At 42.5% G+C, this 20,643-nt stretch overlaps 1 protein-coding gene across 2 annotated transcripts in view; it reads right to left on the bottom strand.

The window, feature by feature from the left end:
* The window catches only part of creb3l1 (cAMP responsive element binding protein 3-like 1), a 48,783-nt gene that overhangs the window by 9,867 nt on the left and 18,273 nt on the right, over positions 1-20,643 (bottom strand). The window contains exons 3-8 of one of the 2 annotated variants that reach the window (XM_004575375.5): positions 12,969-13,055; positions 2,766-2,920; positions 2,588-2,669; positions 1,836-2,032; positions 1,057-1,203; positions 777-835 (exon numbers count right to left, since the gene is read on the bottom strand). In XM_004575375.5, coding sequence (XP_004575432.1) covers positions 777-835; positions 1,057-1,203; positions 1,836-2,032; positions 2,588-2,669; positions 2,766-2,920; positions 12,969-13,055 — 727 coding nt within the window. The remainder of the gene's footprint in view (positions 1-776; positions 836-1,056; positions 1,204-1,835; positions 2,033-2,587; positions 2,670-2,765; positions 2,921-12,968; positions 13,056-20,643) is intronic. The other variant, XM_004575376.5, reaches the window with a different exon arrangement.

Here is a 20,643-nt window from a genome sequence, read left to right on the forward strand (position 1 = left end):
ATTATTCTTCCCCCAAAGGGAGGTAGAAGGTAATCGTATCCATTTGTTTGTCTGCCTGTCTGTTTGTTAGGAGTCTAGCGTGCACAGTTTTCACGTTATCATTTTCAAATTTTGTGTGATGGTGGATACCAAAAACAGCTTGAGCTGATTTAATTGTGGTAAAAATCGGGTCAAGGTCACACCATGTGAATCTCATTAAAAACTTTGTATTAGCCACAGCTTCTTATGGATCGTCTTCAAACTTCACAACAATAAACGAGGCCTTGGGGAATATGAGTACCTACTGTAGGTTAGCTAAGTGTTTGACCTTCATTGTTAGGGCTCAAGGTCAAATAAGAATACATTATATTAAAGAGGATGGAGAGAGCAGTTCAATACGACGCCCTGTGATTTCACAGTGACGCCTTAACAGGCTGACGTCATTTTGTAATAAAAACTTCGTAAAAATAAAAGTTTTAGTAAAGCCCTTGCCCTTCGAAGGAAGCTGCACTCTCTGAGTGCTCTTGTTTTGAAATGTGAATCATGCTAAGCCAGTCTAGGAGAGTCATGCACAGCTGCTGGGCTGGCATGACAACAGCAGTCAGCAGTTGAGTCGAGTCAGCAGTTTAAGGTGTGAAAGTCTTCTAAACAATGACAACAATGCTCTTAATATAATTTTAAGGAAACTACAATTCTTATTATTTTTTAAAGGCTTTGGAAAGCACAGACGACAGTTACGAATGTAAACCAAAAGAAATGTGCATGGAGCGGAAAGATAACATTTTTTCCAGCCTTACTTTTTCTCCAGACATTCCACATACTCTTTCTTCTTCCTCCGACTCTCCTGAGCTGAGATCTGGAGAAACGGGCACAAAACCAATCATTGCTCCACCACAAAACCACATTTCTAATTGGAGCAAAATTTTTGGTAAATGTGTTACTATTTCTGTTTGAAATAGTAACACAAGGCAGTCCAAGATTCTGGGAATAGCTCACGTTTTTGTTTTTTTGGTTAATTAAATGTTCAGTTCAGCCGTGCACACTAACAGAAGACAAAAAGGTGCAGTGCCTGCTTACCTTATTTTTGATCTTTCGTCTGACTCTCTTCAGTGCCTTCTCTTCACTCTTCGTGAGAGGAAGTTTGTTAGGTACCGGGTAACCCTCCGCAACCAGGGTCCTCTTCTCTTCTTCTGTCAGCATGAGGGGTCCCGAACCCTGCAGTTTCTGCACAGTGAAACAAGCACTTCATCAGCGCATAATGCTAATAAGCTCTCATAATTCAGTCTCTTATTTATGTCGGTCTGCTTTTAATTTGCATGTTGACAGCGAGCACACCAAAATCTCACATCTCTCTTACATTGCATTACACCCGAGAACAACACTGTTGGAGTTTGTGCGATGGTTTAGCTGTTCACGTGTTTCATTAATAAAAATGAAAAAAAGAAAAAAGAAAAATGTTGCTGACACTGAACAATTGTGAGTAAACAAGATTGGGTCACGATGGCCTCAGTGCAAATGTGATTCATTTATTCTAAGAAAAGCTGCTGAATCAGACAAACAACGTCCAGACGGACGGATTTTCTGACTTTCTGTTCTTTCAGCAAATTATGGGATGTATTTAACCCCAAATTAAGCTGATTTACAGATCAAAAATCCCAACTCTACAGTGTCTGCTTTCACAACAGAAGGGCAGCCTATGAAACTCACAGCGCTATATAAGGACACAGTCATTTGAACATTTCTTATAGCAAACACCAAACCACTGACACATTAAATCCCCCACATGCGCTGCAGAACGGGCACGGAGAGGGAAAAAAACAACAGAGGGCACAGAGGGTAGGGGCTCTTTAACTCACATGCGGCGCGGTGAGGAGGGGCGAAGAGGAGATGGCCGAAGAAGATGAGGATGAGGACGAGGCGCGACCTCCTGGCCTCTGTTGTGGTTGAGGGGAAGACGGCGGCAGAGGGAGGTGTGGGGAGGAGGGGGGCAGTGAGCCATCACTGTCGCCGTGGTTACTGCTGGGAGGGGTGGGCGGCAGCTGGAGAGCATCATCTAAAAAGGAGCGCAGCACGTGAAAGGAATCAGTGCTTCTACTTTAAACAAATGACCACTGAAGATATTCATAGCTAATGTAAGTCCATTCTCCCAGACCCCAAATATTATACTGCTGTGATTATTGTGGCATATGCAGAGACAGCTCGGCGAGTATTTTTGCCCTGATTATGGTCTGCAAGGTAGTAGTGCCTCTAACGCTGGGGTGGTTAAGCCCTCATCATATTTAAAGTGAAGGCTTTTGTTCCAACAGATGTTTGAGGTAATTTATTTTGTAATACTTTAGGTGAAAATGTGCACTAACTAACTCATTCAGCTGCTCACTTCCTTCACAAGGGGTCACCACAATGGGTGGATCCACATATTTGATTTGGCACAGATTTTTTAGACCAGATGACCTTCCTGACTCAGCCCTCCCAGGGATTTGTGTCTCCTTCTGGTTTCAAACCAGGGATGTTAGGTAAATGTCTTAACCACTACACTAGGAAGCCACTTCTAACATTAAAATAATCTGAGTCAGACAAACCACTATAGCACTGTGAGTGTGTCTGTTACCGCTGGGCAGGCTGAGGTACTGTCCAATCTCTCTGGGTTCATCTTTTATAGCAATGAGCTTCATATCCTCTTGACTGCACTCCTGTAGAAACAACAAACGTACCTGACATCAAAAACACCACTCATTTTATTTTTTTAAATGTTTCATCACTGAGGCAAAGGACAGATGGATGCTAACCGTGTGTTTCCATGGTGAGCCTCTGTGTGGAGGGGCAGGGCTTAATATGAGAGGCGGGGCTTCCAAAGGCTGAGGATCTAACCTTTGGCCAACATCAGGCTCCTCCTGCTTCACCAAGATAGCTGACAGGTCCTGGCTGAAGCTCCACTCAAACTCTACAGAAAAGACACCACAGACACAGGCAGGGTCACAAGGGGCTGGAGTCTATCCCATTTATCACATGGTGAGAGGTAGAATACACCCGGGACAGACTGCCAATCTGTCGCAGGCGAACACATAGTGACAGGCAACCATTAACACCTACGGCCAATACTGAATCACCAACTAACCTAAACCCAAGGCATCTCTTTGGACTGTGGGAGGAAGCCAGAGTACCTGGAGAGAATATTTCACACAGAAAGGCCGTCTTCCTGTGAAAGAACGATGCTAACCACCACACGATCATGCTCCCCCAAAGTCATCCTCAGCTTTCTTATACTGAAGTATTTAATCTGAACCAAATGGTTTGATGTGTGAGAACAACAAAAACACAAAGAAAAAGCTAAAGCAGAGCAAAAAACTGCAGAAATACCTGCAGATGTTTTCCATGTGTCACAAGGGGAAGGGGGGGAACGGGCAATCACATTGTTTTGATGTCATAGCAGTGCAACATGGGAACACCGTCCCATCTACACAAACCCTGGCAAACCCTAACCCTAACCCCCATGACTCCAATACAACCATATACATACAACCACGATTGTACCCCGACTATATGGCCCTGACTTTTGCATTCACAATTAAAGGCCACAGTGTTATTGTGTATTGGAACAGACAATCCCAACTTAAGGTTCAATCGCTAACTCCTTCTTTCAACTATCAAATGAAATACCAGTGGCAATAATGAAAAACCACCAGCAACAACAAAAAGTCTCAAGAATTCAAGAAAAGTGTTCCTATTCTTTAGAAAAGAAGGTTCTAGTTAACTGAGAAACTTGAGCAAAGTTGACCTTATTTCTCTTCAGGGAGGCTTTGCTGTAGGTCTTCCAACGGGAAGTAATTGACAGCTTCCAAATCACACTTTGAAGGAGCTCAAAATATCTGAGCTCTTCCTGACAAGGCTGGACAATGTCGTTCTGGCAACTGCGGTGCATAATTTCCCTCCAGCTGGTGTATATACCCTGAAATAAAAGATGGGCTGAACCAGCAACTCGCCCTCATTATGCTTCCTGGGAAGAGAAACAGTCGCCGCCTTTAAACACTGAAAATATGCATAATCGAGTGACCCGGCAATGAGGCGAGAGTGCAATTTCAAAGGAGGGTTCACCTAAACACGATGTGGGTATATTTCTAGAGGAGCACAGGTAAATCGTTGTTTAGTCTGCTTTGAAATCCAGAAAGTATTTTTAGGAAGTTTTAGTGTGTCTGCAGAGATGCCAGTGCATCCAACCTCCTGAAACGACCTGAGGCAAGACAAAGCTGACAAGGCCTGACTAACATCGTGCTGCTTGTTAGTGACTGATGACAGCTAATGAGGAACTTCTTTCTTTCCACTCTGACAAGCCTCATATCTTTGCTGGACTGTTTCTTTTGTCTAAAACTTCTTAAACAGTGGCATGAAAGCAGCATTCAAACCTCTGAGACTGTTTTAACTAAACATTGAAGATTTTGAGTGATCTTAAGAAAAGGGGCTTGACAAGACTGTCTTCAGACGACAAGAAAAAATTCACTGGAAGCTTTGTTAGATACTGCCATGACTCATGAGGGGTGCTGAGTCAGAAGGATCCTGGGAAGAGAAGAACGACGAGTGGAAAGGATAAATAGATAAACAGCTGTAACCTCATCGACCTGTTCCTCACGTTTTCACCCCCGGGACCAGATTTCACATTCTTACCGGTACCTGAAGCAAGACGATCTAAAATAGACGTTGACTTTTATTTTTTTAAAGCCTTTTCTAAGCACAAGTTCTGCTAACTCCCACACAGCACAGTAGCCCTCTGGAGATATTTTGTCCCTGAAAGAGGGTCGGAGGAAAATCCACAAGAAAGTGTCGTGTCTCCTGAAGCCTGTCTCACAAAACAAAATGACCAAGTTAGCTGGATAACTGCACAGAACAAAACCTCAAACAGCTGTTTTGTTTTGTTACAGATTTGGTTGGTTCCAGATTTTCCAAGCTGCTCTATCCAACTAACAAGATTCCTGTTTGCGAGTCAGAATCCAGATGCTGCAATCAACAGCGTCATCTAATCCATAGATACATTACTCGGTGGTCTTTTTCTTGCAACTCAACTCTGACCTTTCCAAATAGGTGGCTTTAAAGTAGCGTTCCACCAATTTTGCACATGGAGTTCAGTTTACTCTGCATTAGAGGCAATTGTGCCAGATTCATCTCAGAAGTGTGTGTGTGTGTGTGTGTGTGTGTGTGTGTGTGTGTGTGTGTGTGTGTGTGTGTGTGTGTGTGTGTGTGTGGGCAAACGTTTAAATGGAAAACATTGAGGTGGTACTTAAATATAACGGAAAACCAAACAAAACCCGAGTCAAGCCAAGTTGAGGCACTGGTTAAAAGAAACTGTCCTTGAAAGTGGTGTGCAATAATTTATAAGTCATGTGACACTGTGGTTGATGAAAGAGAAATCCAATCGTCAATTGAATGTTTAGATTGAAAAAAAAAAATGGAGCCACTCAATCAATCCACTGTCTTCTGTTTCTCTCATTCACAATTGTATGGCAAGTTGGCAGCTAACACAGGGTGAGAGGCGAGGTACACGCCCGACAGATGGCCGATCTGATGCTAACACAGAGAGACAAACAACCATTCGCACTCACATTAACACCTATGGGCAATTTAGAATCACCAGTTAACCTAACCCCACTAAGTGCATGTCTTTGAACTGTGGGAGGAAGCCGAGTACCTGGAGAGAACCCACACAGTCACTGGAAGAATGCCAACTACACATGCCAAATGCCACACCTCAGCTTATGAAGGAGAGAAAGAAAGAAAGAAAGAAAGAAAGAAAGAAAGAAAGAAAGAAAGAAAGAAAGAAAGAAAGAAAAGTTTTGTCGCCTTTTATTTCACCTAATGTCTCAGAATGGATGCATTGGTGACAGCAACCTCCTGGCCTCCCTAGTTCTCAGGAGGCTGATCAGTGCTTAGGAAGTATTTCTTAGCCTTAGAAGACAGGTCCTAGTTGTGGCTTCTTCCTTTATCTTCACCTCTGCACCTGCCCGCACCATCTTGTGCCTCTTTAACTTTGTCTCCAAACTGCTCAAACCTGAACTGTCCCTCTAATGTACCTATTTCTGAATCTACTCCTAAGAGTGAGTGAAGGTCTAAAAGTTAAAGTCTAAAAGGCTCCGCGAGCTTTCAAATGGAAATTTTCAATACAACTGTCCTGTTTATTTGAACAGCGCTTATAACCCTGGGACATACGAGTATGTCTAACCAGAATTAAAGGGTCAGCTGCACATGCTTTGAATTAAGGCCCTTTAAAGGTGAGCTGCTCCACGGGGCATAATTAGGCAAAAGTCACGCATTAAAAGTTTTCTTCCTACAACGTTAAAAGCGAAACCACGACACAACTTTTAAAGAGTTAACTGCGGGCAGACAGGGAGGAGTGAGGATGTTTCATTATGTCAGCACTGACACACGGACGCCACGCCAGTGACTTTGATGTTTGTCGCATCAAACACGCATCCTAAAGGCTCCCCTGGTGCATTGAAAGAGGGCTTTTGCTTTTTCGTGCATGCGTCTGTGTGTGTGAACGTCACGTTAATCACATCCTGGTTTCCTAGCAACATTGTGCTGGTAAAAAACGGACTGAAGTTTACAAGCCGTGAGTGTGTGCGTGATTGGTGAGAGCAAAGAGGGGGGACGGAGGTGTATTCCCAATCAGACAGCTGCTTGCGTGCTTTTGTGTCTGTATCCTGTCCATCACTACAGCAGAGAGAGAATAAATCACATGGCTGCTGACTTTGGGCGTGTGGGTAACGCCCAAAGTCAGCAGCCATGTGAGGAATAAACACCTCAGGGCAGTGAAAAACAATGATAAGAAGCATTATGAGCTACAATATATCTAAATCTACTTGCTGCTGATTATTTGAACCCAATAGTTCAATCACAGTGGGCACAAACATGGATAGCCATTTGCTTCTGAAATCACAAGGGTCTCTCAACCCTATAAAAATCTGCCTTTTAGCCTATACTTGACTGAATGTTCAAAGCGATGCAGGCAATAGAGGGACGAATTATTGCCATCAATGGACTGTGCATTATCTGAGTTTGTACATCAGTAGGTAGTACATGAGCGTAGAAAATTGGGCTTAATAAGTCCAACCGCAGCACTTCCCCCTTGAGCTGGAAGAGCTTAAGTCCAAGGCTGCAGCTAACAATCGCTGCGCTTTTATTCCTAATTTATTCAATTATTCTACACAAAAAAGGTCCTTAGGTCTGCGAATTGATGAAAAACATCCCTGTTATTACTTCCTGAAGGTTGAGGTGACATCTCAAAATATCTTGTTTTGTCCCATCAACAGGCCCCCAACTCCTCAAAAGTCAGAAAAAAACAGTTAAAAGCAGGAAATCCTAACATTTTTTGGTTTTTATCTGACTGCAGTGAAGCAAAAAGCAAATGCCTAATCAGTTAATCGCATTTTTCCACGCCACGGCATCACTGTAATAGACGTCCCTTTAGCAAGCGTAACTGCCATAGAAGTGATGATAATGATAATGTAGCTGGATAAAAACCTCCACTGGCAGTGCGAGGACCCCACCCCAAACAGCTCATTAGTCCCACTTCAGTATTTTTTTCCATGCTGCCCCGACTCCTGCATGATCTTACACTCATTACGGCTCAGCTACCTGTGAAAAATATCATTCGCCGCTAATGTTGCTGATTAGCAACGTGAGCCTGAAATGTTTTAGGAAATCAACGAGCGCACAAAAGGCATCAGGAGGAAGACAGGAATCCAGTTTTGGGGGTGGATCCGACATTTACCTATGCCACACATCCTGCCTATCAGAAAGAGTCCTCTCCTTAATGAGGCCAGTCCTGCTGCTCGCCTGAGTCTCGTTAAGCCTCCTGCCCTCGTTAAGTCCTCTAACACTGTTTTTTTTAATGAATACCAGAAGCTCTTAGCTGTTAGCCAATGCATAAGAAAATGGTCCTGAACACGGAGAGGCCACTGTGATATTTCCACTGACATCACAGTGACACACTTGTCTAAATGTAAATGTAAGGTTTAGGACAAGTAAAACCAATTGTTTCACTCTCCACGTTTTGGAATTTCGTTGAATGTTGTTAATTAAAAAAAAGAAAGAAAGCTTTATAGGTCTTCCTGTGTAGGTAAATTGCTGTAAGCTCAGGTAAGAAATCCGGCGTTAATGACCAAATGGCTCCTGGCAGTCACCACGGGGGGTTAATGGAGGCGAGGTGGTTGCTGTGTTTGATCTCAGCGGGGCAGCAGTAGCATTAAAACATTCAATGGATCAGCGCAAAAAGGAGCTGCAGTAAAACACGCAGCTTCTCTTTAACCGAATAAGAGGCACAACAACAACAACAAAGACCACACGCTGAGAGGAAGAAAGAAAGTTTAAAATGACCACAGACAATCTGTACGCTGTTGTGTTCTGCTGGAAGCAGTGTGAGTCCTGCAGTAACAACAAAGCAAGGCAGCCAAGTAGGGCTGCCACGATTTGTCGACTAGTCACGATTACGTCGACTATCAAAATCGTCGACGACTGATTTAATAGTCGACGTGTCGTTTGAAGCTTTGTAAGATCGCAAAAGACGCAGGAATAATAGCAGGATTTAAGAGTGTAATAACGGACTGAAACAGAAGATGGCAGCACTGCATGTACAAGGATTCCAGCTGCCGTTAAACCCCGAAGAAGAAGAAGTAGCTGTGTCCCAGAATTCATAGCGCGGCCCAGCTTAGTTTCCAACAATGGCGGTAGCTAGTTAGTTTTAATATTACTCTTATTATTCTTTCTGGGTCACAAAATAAACGTTTAACATATTTTCAGGCGAGAATGTAGCTGTGTAAACCTCAAATATCGGCTCAGTTTTCGGAGACGTCTGTTACCCACTAGCTCGATAGCTATCCGGGGGCTAGGTCACTAGCGCCGTGAGAACACCGGACTCCCGGCAAATTGTTTTCAAACCCACCGCCGTCTTTCGCGACTCAGGTTAAATATATATGAGTCACTTAGATAAATTAAAAATGTTGTTGTTTGGCCTTTTTTTTTTTTTTTTTAGTATTTTATTTGTTCCTGAGTAAATCGGTTTGGCTGAGATTAAAGTTATAGTTTTTACACAGCTGAATAAACGTCAAGCAGACAGCTGATCATCAGAAGTGTGAGATGCTGGAGAATATACTCCGGTGTCCTGTTATATTTTAGATAGCAAGGAGTTTATTAAACTTTACCGAAACAATCTGCAAATTTCATTAAAATTGAATAAACTATCATCTTGTCTTTATTTTTAGTTAGCACCTTAAAAGCTTAAAGCTGTAAGCTAATGATAGTTATATAAGCTGTAGTTTTACGTCCAGTGGATGATGATCTGATTAGTCGACTAATTGCAAAAATAATCGGTGACTAGTCGACTATCAAAATAATCGTTTGTGGCAGCCCTACAGCCAAGTGACCCTTGAAGACCTCCAGAAACCACCAAACCACATTTGATCACTACTGATTTTAAGCAGCAGAGCCTTCAACTTTCAGGCCCCTCTTCTATGGAACCAACTCCCAGTTTAGATTCAGGAGACAGACACCGTCTCTACTTTTAAGATTAGGCTTAAAACTTTCCTTTTTGACAAAGCTTGTAGTTAGGGCTGGATCAGGTGACCCTGAATCCTCCCTTATTGATGTTCCAATAGCCCTAAGCTGCTGGAGACTTCCCATGATGCATTGAGTGGTTCTTCTTCACTCACCTCTTTTAACTCTCTCTGTGTTTATAAGTTAATCATTAGTTATTATTAATCTCTGCCTCTCTGTCCACCACAGCCATTCAGATAAACAATTAAATGACAGAAAAAATGATTTTTTTTCACCGTGGGCTACATAAATTTTGAATTTTTACACTGTTCACAGTGCAATAAATAAATAAATAAAACAGGACATTTTTGTGAATTAACAGTCTGGGCAGTCAGCTGCCAAAACTTTGGCTGTAATTTTACACATTTATTTCTTACAGTTTAAGCCCAAACAGTCGTGCTGACAGATTTCTTTTGTTTACTACAGCAACATTTCTTTATCACAAAAACTAAAAATGTGCTGGTGAAATCGCACTTCTGTTTCTTACATTGAGATAACTGGGAGATTAAATTGAAGTTAAACTTCTTTACACTAATAGAGAGGGCAGTTTCCCCAGTGTGCCTCACCTAAAATCAAAGTGGGCCGTGATGTAAAATGAGTTTGAGGTGACTGCTGTTGCAATTTGGTGCTATATAAATAAAATAGGATTGAACTGACTTGATTTGTTGGGAACCGCCCAAATAGGAGGACATCATAATCTTTTATTGTTACAGTGATACGTTGCTGTTGTAGACTGAGGCTAAGTAAGCACTAACTGATTTCTTGATTTCCATATAAACCGTAATGACCTTCCATCTATTGTGTGCTGTGTTCACTGTATGTGATGGGTACTTTAAGACAAAAGTGGCCTGGATGCAGTTCATCAGGCTAATATCTGATCTCACTTTTATCAACCACTGTGCAATTCAAGCAATGCAACATGGGTGATACTTGCTGGGGCAATAGGGGCAACTTTTTCTGGGTGTTTATCAGGACGCTTCTCGTATAAACAGCCCAGCAGTGGGTGTCAAATAAGTCTGATCTTGTCTGTGAGTGCTACATGATCCTTGCATCCACTGTTTTACCCATCATTGTAATTCTAATTGGACAGGACCTTCTTGTCCAACAAAGCACACTAAGATCCACAAATCCCTTCATTCAGAACTGACGTGCTTTCTGAAAGGTCAAAAACGTCTAACACCTCTTGGTGCTTAATTAACCTGACTCATCGTGACAAACAAGCAGCTGCTCTACTGCCGTGCTCTCGTTTGAAGCTGGAAAGGCCTGCAAGGATGTGCGCATCTTTGGCAAGGCTGCAAGGATTAGAGTTTGATTCTGGGAACTGAGATACTAGGATTTATGACCAAGACTTGCCGTCTCAGAAACATTTTAGCATGCACGCTAAATGGCCTGGAATCTCACAAGACATGTGCTGTGACCACATGTGCATTTTTTTTATTATTATTATCAAAGTCCCCTTCTCCAAACTGCATAAGCAATAACACACAGCAATGGAACTGTGCACAGAAGTCCAACCCTGAAAAGTCATTCATGCAGCGATACCGCAGAACTTCTCAGATGCAGCAGTCTTGTCAAAACACTGCTACATGCCAATATGACAGCTAATAGTCCAGGAGTGCCACAACTTATCTGTCATTGTGAAAAGTGTCAAATCTAGAAGTGAAAATTGAGCATTCAACAAGTGGCCTAATCTGACATGCAGCTCTTTATTCAACAGGCACAGCACTGTGCATAAAACAGAGCCTAATATAGTAGCTAATGCTAAAAAAAAACTTCTTAAAAGCTTCTTAAACCGCTGAGACAACATGTACAACCAGCTGCATGCAAGACAGTTTTCTTTCACCGCCGCTGCACACAGTAAAACCCCTTTTGGTCATCCTCTCCAGTATAACCACGTTAAGGTTAAAAGGAAATGCTGGAAAACAGGGACTAAATCCGTTTTATGATTATTTATAACACATTGCTGGGTTTGCCATTTGCTTGCCAGAGACGCTTTGGAGAACTTTTTAACATTCATGCAAAAGCAGAGAAGAAGACAAGATGTTGTCGTCCTAAAAGAAAAGCAAAGCAACATTAACATAGTCTTGCAGCGTCTTATTTTTGTGCCAGTGTACAAGCGGAAAAGGCATGTTAGGGCACAGTTGGTTAAGCGATATTGTACCATTTCCCTTTAAAACTTTCGAACGCTGCCTCTAGAGTGAAATATTAAGGCACCATGCAGCAGATGCGGGTTGTAAAATGCATGCATGCACATGTCCAATAACAAATGCATACAACGTGGGTTTGTCAATGTGTGTGTGTGTGCACCATATGTGAACTGATAGTGCTCCAACTGCACAGTGAAGAAATAAAGAAAAGAATATCCACAAAGTACCATGAAATCACAACTAAGCAATTTTTTTAATTGTGCAATATCAAATATTTAATGCTGTATTTCTTTTCCATTTTCCTGTTTGGGTTTGAATCACTGTGCAGATATTCATATTTTGTTTGAAGTTTGGACCGACCGGAGTGACTGTCACTGTAAACTGATTTATTCAGCCTGATATGACTTCATCCTTTGTCCCTCTCTCTTTCTCTCTCTCAGGAGCAAAGTATTATCTGTCCATCAAGGATTGTGCTTTTTTTTTTTTCAAGAAATTGTGGCATTTTGGCAGTGCAGATAATTTGATATTTATACGAATGAAGTGGATTTTATTGGATTACAGGAGACAGAGAAGCAAAAGAAGATAAACAGGCATCAGAGAGACAGAGAAAAGGAGAGAGAACGAGAGAGATAACCTGACAGAAGAGAGAGAGAGAGAGTTTCCGCTGGCTCCGGCTAAAGCTGCAGATTTAAAACCATACGCTTGTCATAGTGTTGTGTGCGTCTGTGTGTGTGTGCGTGTGTCTGTGTGTGTGTGTGTGTGTCTGTGTGTGTTAGGTGGGCAGGGCTTAGCTGGAGGAAAGCTGCTCATACTGGGTTCATACAGCAGGATCCCCGGGACAAACGGAGAACAGACAGCACCCAGACAGACGGCGCGAGAGCGAGACAGGTAGAGACGCAGACAGGGAGGGTAGGGATAATGAGGAAGATGAGTCAGGAATAGACAGAGGAAGGTGAAGAAAGCAGGACTCAGAATATGCAACATTTCTCCTCAACTTGCACACAAAGTGCAAGTGGATCGTTAAGCCATTGATTATATATGACAGGATTGAGCCAATCGAAGTGCACGACAGTTGACAGGCAGCAGAGAGGGTCAGGCTGCCTGCTATGTGTTATATCAGGCAGAAACCTGAGCCAACCAGATAACCAGGGGACAGCCAGCGTGATAAAGAGCCAGACTAAACATCAGCAGGAGAGCTTTGCTTGGCTCTGAGCGGTTTAAAAAGAAGCCAAGGCTAAGAAATAATGAAAAGATCAAACTTACCAGAGTCTTGGTCCATTTTGACTGACAGGGCTGGGCTCTGGGGGGCTGAGTCTTCACTCAAGGAGTAGCTGTGCTCTGCTTGAATATCTGTGAGATTAACAAGGCCGTCTCACAAGGATGGAAAATGTAGCAGTGCAAGCTCTGTGTGTGCATATTTGAGAGCTTTCTCATCTTCTGAGTCAATTGTTTTCAGTTCCAATTTTTAAAAAGATTTCAGTCACACTCTCTGTCATGTAAATACGGAGTTATAACATGACAGCACGATTACAGAAGGAAGCCACAAAGCCAGTTCAGTGCCCGACACCTCATGAATGAGCGGTGTCACTGCAGTGCTCTTCCGGTCTCTTGGCTGCATCAGTGATAGCTATTAAGACCTATCTTGTCATTAAGGCCTTAATCGATGATGATCATGAGAGCACGGGTTCCTCATGAATGCTGCCCCTCAATATTCATGATTTTCTTTAATTAGACAGAAAAATCTGCTGGGAACTTCATGATGTCCAAGATTTAAGACTCTCACAATTACTCCCAGTGCTGTGCATAAGTCTCGAGCTACCTATCATTTCTTTATAGTTTGCTTCCAAGGAGCGATAGTTCTCCAAGGTCTTTCAACAATTTCCCTTTGGCTCCCTTTTGACCTATTATCAGTCCAGTCATGACTATTGTCACAGGAATGTTTTGTTTATTAAGCCATGTAACAACTCAAAGGATGAACCAGTGTTGATCCTACAAATAAAAAAAAATGTAGCAAAGAACCCATTTTAAATTGTATCTTTAGGCACTTTGTTGCTAGGAGACTGTCACAAAAACACATCATTTGTTCCCATTTCTTCATAGTTAAATCTATGAAGAATGTCAACAATAACACAGGATTAAAAAAGTATTGTTGCACCAACAAGCTGATTCCCAAAGAGGTATTAGCTGAAAATTTGCCATATCTCAACATGAAGTTGAGTGTATCCTTAAAATCTTGAGGAAATAATTGAGAACAAAAGAAGAAGAAGCTTTAACTGCCATAAATGTAAATTATGTCAGTTTGTTTAATTTATTGTGTTCATTTATGTTATTTATTTTCTTTATTTATTGTTCCTTTTGGGGTAGGAACTAAGGTTCATTCTGTGTTGCACACAGGCCTTTTTAAGTGACGTAAAGGGAAGTAAAAAGCATGTGCAAGAAGCTAAGTTAATAAGTTAACTAAGGCAGAAGAAGGAATAAATAAGCAGTTTAAAGTAAAAGAAAGCTGCAAAGAAGAAGAAATTGGGAATTATTTTTGTTAAGTTTTGTTCCTGAAGCGGACTCATTCCCTCACGGTTACGTGCAGCCAGCGAGGTACGTTAACTGTGTTTGTTTATCGCGTATTTGTTAACTTGGGTTTAAATGTTTATTTGTAATATTTATGTTGGTCATTCTGTACTTTTATGTAATAACAGTTTGACGGTGGATTTTATGGTGTTTCTGAGGAGAAGTGTGACAGAAGAATAAATCCATCTGTGAATGAAGAACCGTGGTGTCGTGTATTAACTGGAGGGAGTGATAGTCAAACTCGGACCTGCCCAGACTCGCCCTATCAGCGCAAATTCGACAGCTCATCAAGACGGGAACACAGATAAGCCACTGTTTAGGACACACAGGTTCATAAGGTTTTCATGAAGAAGTCTATAAGCCAGACTCTAAAGTTTTTGGTCTGAAAAGTAACACAAGAGTTGGAAACTAAAAGGAACTGTGTATAGCCTGGCAGCCACGCTGTTTCACGTATATGAATGTGCATTTACGTAAGAGATGTAAATTCATGTTCAGCTGAATAATTATAGTTGGCTCTGAAAGGGCAGAAGTAAACTTTGTACATTTTGACAGAAATTCAGTTTGTATTTATGGTTCAGTGTCTTTTAAGAACTCTGTTAAGTGTACTTACTCTGTAATATTCTACATGTATGGGCTAATTTGAATGAGAGTGACTTCATTTAGTTAAGCTCATTCTTTCAGTATTCACAAATGTTGTTGCAGCTTGCTCTTCTATGCTGCCTGTGTATATCTGTGTCTAAATAATCAAAATGTCACATACAAGTAAAGAAGCTCAGGGTGCAGTAGCTGCTCCGGAAGAAGAGACTGAGTTAGAACAGACAGGTGAATCAAATATCGGGCAAAATATAGCACCACCTGAAGAGCCTCGTAGAAGTGAAAGAGCCCGAACATTAACAGAAAAAGGAAAAGAGTTTCAGAAAGAGCAAATCAAAGGGCTATTGCTTCGCTTTGACAGCAAATATGAACGATGGAAAGCTCTGATTAAGGTAGCTAAAAGATCTGTATTAAAACAGGATCCTAGTGACATCCTACAAGAACACATCACCAGTATTCAAAGGGAATTATCTGAGTTGAACATTGCTTATGATGATTACAGAAGAATTGATCAACCAGCCCATGACATGCGTCGCAAGATGGATAACTGCATCTCGATCACAAAGACTGTAGTACAAAATGCTCAATCTGAAATGCAGGGAACAGCGGAGGAGTTGATTTGGCCAGATAATAGTTCTGTATTCTCATCGTCAGCCTCCAGTGTTTCACTTCCTGCCTCTAATGGTTCTAAAGCTTCTTCTATTCACTCAAACGTATCTTCACTTAGAAGACAAGAAGCTGCTGCCGAGTATGCAGCTACACAGGCTGTACTGCAGATTATGGCTGAACAAGAGGGCCACGAAGAGAAACTGCAAAACCTTGAAGCTGAAGAGAGGTTGATCATTGCAGACCAAGAAGCAGCAGCATTAGCTCGTCGTCTTGAAGGAGAAAGGGAAGAAACTGAACGTAGGCTAGAAAGAGAGAAACAAGAGGCTGCTCTCTTAAAGAAACAGCAAGAAGAGAATGCTGCAAGAAGGAGGTCTGTAGAAAACCTAAAGAGAGAACTTGAGCGTTTGGAAAATTTGAAAAGGCTGAATGCAGCCAAAGCAAGGCTTCAAGTATATGATGAGAGTGAGCTCAGTCCAGCCCAAGGGAATGCTGCACAGAGCCTGGATCTACATAAGGTTATGCAGCCACTCAATCAGGTGAAGACTGAGGACCAGCACTCACAACCACCAAAGGATGCAGTGCTAACACATGTGCTCCACGATAGCACAGGAGAGCTCGTGAAGGTCTTAGCTGAGGCTATATCAGCAAATAGGCTACCCATTCCAGAGCCCACAGTTTTTAGTGGTGATCCACTCAAGTTTAATCATTGGAAGTCATCCTTCCAAACTCTTATTGAAAAGAAAAACATTCCAAGCTCGGAGAAAATATTCTTCCTCCAGAAATATGTTGGAGGAGCAGCTAGAGAGGCATTAGAAGGTTATTTTCTGATTGGTTCAGATACTGCATATGTTGCTGCATGGGAACTCCTCAATGAGCGATACGGCCAGCCTTTTATGATTGCCAAAGCCTGCCGAGACAAATTACATGCCTGGCCAAAGATAGCATCAAGAGAGAGCGCTGACTTAAGGAAATTTGTGGACTTTTTACGGAGTTGTGAATGTGCCATGGCTCACAATGAGAGTCTGCGTATTCTTGATGATGGCATTGAAAACCAAAAACTGACAGCCAAGTTGCCTGATTGGTTAAGCAGCAGATGGAACCGAAAAGCCACACAGTATCAGCTGGAGCATGGAAGGTTCCCAGATTTCAAGTATTTCGTAACTTTCCTGACTTTGGAGGCTAGTATTGCTTGTAACCCTGTTACATCTTACTATGCTTTGCGGCAAGGGGAGCCAGAAAGGACAAGATCTAAACCTCAGAATGTAGTGACCTCTAAGAACCAAGCAGCAAATGCAAGGATTTTTACAACTAACACCACTGAGAAGAGCATAAGCACATGTATGTTTTGTAAGAAAACAGGGCATGTCTTGCACAAGTGCCGTAGACTAACTGCAAGGCCAGTTGCTGACAGAGTGAAGTTCATACAAGGTGAGAAACTGTGCTTTGGCTGTTTGAGTCCTGGCCATCAATCCAAGCATTGCAGCAACCGGATGGTCTGCGACACCTGCTCAAAGCGCCACCCCACATGCTTACATGAGGGTCGCTCAAAGCAAAAGGAAAATGACGAGACAAGTTGCAGTAAAGAAAGAAAGCCACAATCGCCGCAAGACACCACTCACGAAACCACATCCAATAGAGTTGTGCATGATGGTAACAGTGCTCAGACTTCAGCAATAGTTCCTGTTTATGCATCAATGCCAAGTGATTCAAACAAAGAAGTCCTTGTCTATGCTCTGTTAGATTCACAAAGTGATTCTTCATTCATTCTTGAAGAAGTGGTAGATGCTCTTGATGTTAATGCAGAGCCAGTCAAGTTGAAGCTGTCTACAATGTCTTCCAAGGAGACAATTGTACCATGCAAAAGACTCAAAGGTCTACAAATAAGAGGGTTATCTTCTTCTAAGAAGATCACAGTGCCAACGGTCTACACTCGTGAATTCATACCTGCCAATCGTACACACATTCCAACACCAGAGACTGCAAAGGCATGGCCTCATTTAGAGCATCTTGCGGAACACATTGCCCCGCCGAAGAAATGTGAAATCGGTCTTCTTATCGGGTATAACTGTCCACAAGCACTAATGCCTAGAGAAGTTGTATGTGGTGAGGACAACCAGCCCTTCGCACAGAAAACTGACGTAGGCTGGAGCATAGTGAGCTATGGTGATCCAGGTGAACACTACAGTGATGCAATAGGAGTAAGTCACCGCATCATTGTAAAGCAAGTGACCCCTGAACCCAAAGTAACAAGTAAGTTGAAGAGCGAAGTTCATTATGTTTGCAAAACAAGAATTAAGGAGATGACTGCTCCAGAAGACATACTTAAGGTGCTGGAATCTGACTTCAGTGAAAGGCTTGGAGAAGAGACAAATCTCTCGCAAGAAGATCTCCGGTTTTTGACTAAAATGAAAGAAGAAATTAAGCACAAAGAAGACGGACATCTTGAAATGCCTCTGCCTTTTAAACAGAGCAGGCCAGAGCTACCAAATAACAAGCCAAGTGCTGTTCAACGCCTCATGTGCTTGGAAAAGAAGCTCAAGAGAGACCAGAAATATCGGAGAGACTACATGAACTTCATGGAAGACATTATCAGTCGTGGTGAAGCAGAAAAGGTCCCAGAAAAAGAGCTTGATAAACGATCAGCTTGGTATATTCCCCACCATGGCGTATACCACCCTCAAAAGCCAGAGAAACTGCGAGTGGTCTTTGATTGCTCGGCAAGATTTCAAGACATGTCATTGAATGACTACCTTCTTACAGGGCCAGAGCTCACAAACACCTTGGTGGGAGTTCTTTGTAGATTTCGAAAGGGCCCAGTCGCTATTATGTGTGATGTGGAACGAATGTTTCATCAATTCCATGTAAAGCCTGAAGACCAAGACTACTTGAGGTTCTTATGGTGGGAGAATGGTGATCTTGAGTCTCCGCCATCAGTTTTTCGGATGAAAGTCCATTTGTTTGGAGCAGCTTCCTCACCTGGCTGTGCCAATTTTGGACTTAAACATCTAGCCACAGAAGGTCAAGATCGATTTAACCAAAGCACTGTCAAGTTCATCCGAAGAAATTTTTATGTTGATGATGGACTGGTGAGTGTAAGGTCTGATGCTGAGGCAATCAAGCTGATCAAGGAAGCAAGAGAGCTTTGCAGCACAGGCAAGCTTAGACTACACAAGTTCATTTCCAACAGCAAGAAGGTATTGGAGTCAATACCAAAGGAAGAGTGTGCAGACAGTGTCAAAGAACTGGACATAGATTTAGGGGAGCCACTCCTAGAAAGAGCACTGGGCGTGCAATGGTGCGTATCCTCTGATGACTTTCAGTTCAGAGTAACTGTCAAGAAACACCCAATGACGAGAAGGGGAGTGCTATCCACAGTAGCTTCCATCTACGATCCTTTGGGTTTCGTAGCACCGTTTGTTTTGCGTGGGAAGTTGATCTTGCAACAGTTGAGTCGAGAGAAAGCTAGTTGGGATGAACCACTTTCAGAGGAGTGCAGATCACAGTGGCAGTCATGGTTACAAGATCTCCATAACTTGTGTCAAGTAAAGATTAAGAGGTGCTACATACCAGCAAGCTTCATAGATGTCAAGCAGTACGAGTTACATCACTTCTCAGATGCTAGCTTCACAGGTTATGGGGAGTGCACTTATCTAAGAGCAGTGGACTCTAATGGCAGCGTACACTGCTCACTTGTCATGGGGAAAGCACGTGTTGCCCCCACTAAGGTCACAACAGTTCCAAGGCTTGAGTTGTCTGCAGCAGTGGTTGCTGCGAAGATGGGTGCCATCTTAAAACATGAGCTCGAAATAGACAACCTTAAGGAATATTATTGGACTGATTCAAAGGTTGTTCTCGGGTACATTAATAATGATGCCAGACGCTTTCATGTTTTCGTGGCAAATAGGATCCAGAGAATCAAAGCCACCACAGATGTCAACCAGTGGTATCATGTGCAGTCCGAAGACAATCCGGCGGACCATGCTTCGAGAGGGTTATCGGCAGATCGGCTCGTTGCTTCAAATTGGTTCACTGGCCCAGACTTTCTGTGGGAAAGGGAGCTACCCACAAGAGATGCTAAGGTGGGAGAGGTTAGTGATACTGATCCAGAACTTCGAAGGGCTCAGGTGCTCAACACCAGCGCAAGGATAAATAGAACATTGTTGGACCGCCTGACTAAGTTTTCTGACTGGAAAAGAGTTGTTAAGGCTATTGCTTGTCTTAAACGTCATGCTAAGCAAGTTAAGGGTCTTAGTCCCAAACTCAATGGAAGTACAAGTGTTGAGGAAAGACAACAAGCTGAACTTTTCCTAATCAGATTGGTCCAAACAGAAGTATTCAGCAGTGAAATCAAGAATTTACAGCAATCCAAGGACGTAAAATCCAAAGACAAAGCAAACAAGCTATGCAAATTAAGTCCATTTTTGGATGAGCAGGGTGTGCTGAGAGTAGGCGGACGCTTAACAAGAAGTGATCTTCATACACATGTTAAACATCCTGCTATTCTGCCAAAAACAAGTCACGTGTCTTCTTTATTGATCAAGCATTATCATGAGAAAGTACAGCATCAAGGAAGAGGTATGACTGTAAATGAGTTGCGATCTAATGGGATATGGGTCATTGGATGCAGCAGTGCAGTTGCCTCACATATCTTTAAGTGCGTCACATGCAGAAAGTATAGAAGGAACATACAAGATCCAAAAATGGCAGACTTGCCAGAGGACAGAATGGAAATGACCCCTCCATTCACATATTGTGGCATGGATTGCTTTGGACCATTCTATGTGAGGGATGCAAGAAAGGAACTGAAGAAGTATGGTCTTCTCTTCACTTGTATGTGTTGCAGAGCTGTACATATCGAAATGCTTGATGACCTCAGTTCAGATGCCTTCATCAATGCATTGCACGTATTCATTGCAATACGTGGGAATGTAAGGCAGTTGAGATGTGATCAAGGTACCAACTTTGTGGGTGCAAAAAGAGAGTTCATGGACTCAATGAAGAACTGGGATCATGAGCAGGTGAAGGAATATGGCTGTGAGTTTGTAATGAATCCCCCATCATCAAGCCATATGGGAGGAATTTGGGAGAGGCAAATAAGGACAATCAGAAGTGTTCTAACAGCAATTCTTGATCAGTCTGCTAAAAGACTTGACACCGCCTCACTTAGGAC

Source organism: Maylandia zebra, linkage group LG23, assembly GCF_041146795.1.
Source record: "Maylandia zebra isolate NMK-2024a linkage group LG23, Mzebra_GT3a, whole genome shotgun sequence".
NCBI classification, from domain to species: Eukaryota; Metazoa; Chordata; class Actinopteri; order Cichliformes; family Cichlidae; genus Maylandia; species Maylandia zebra.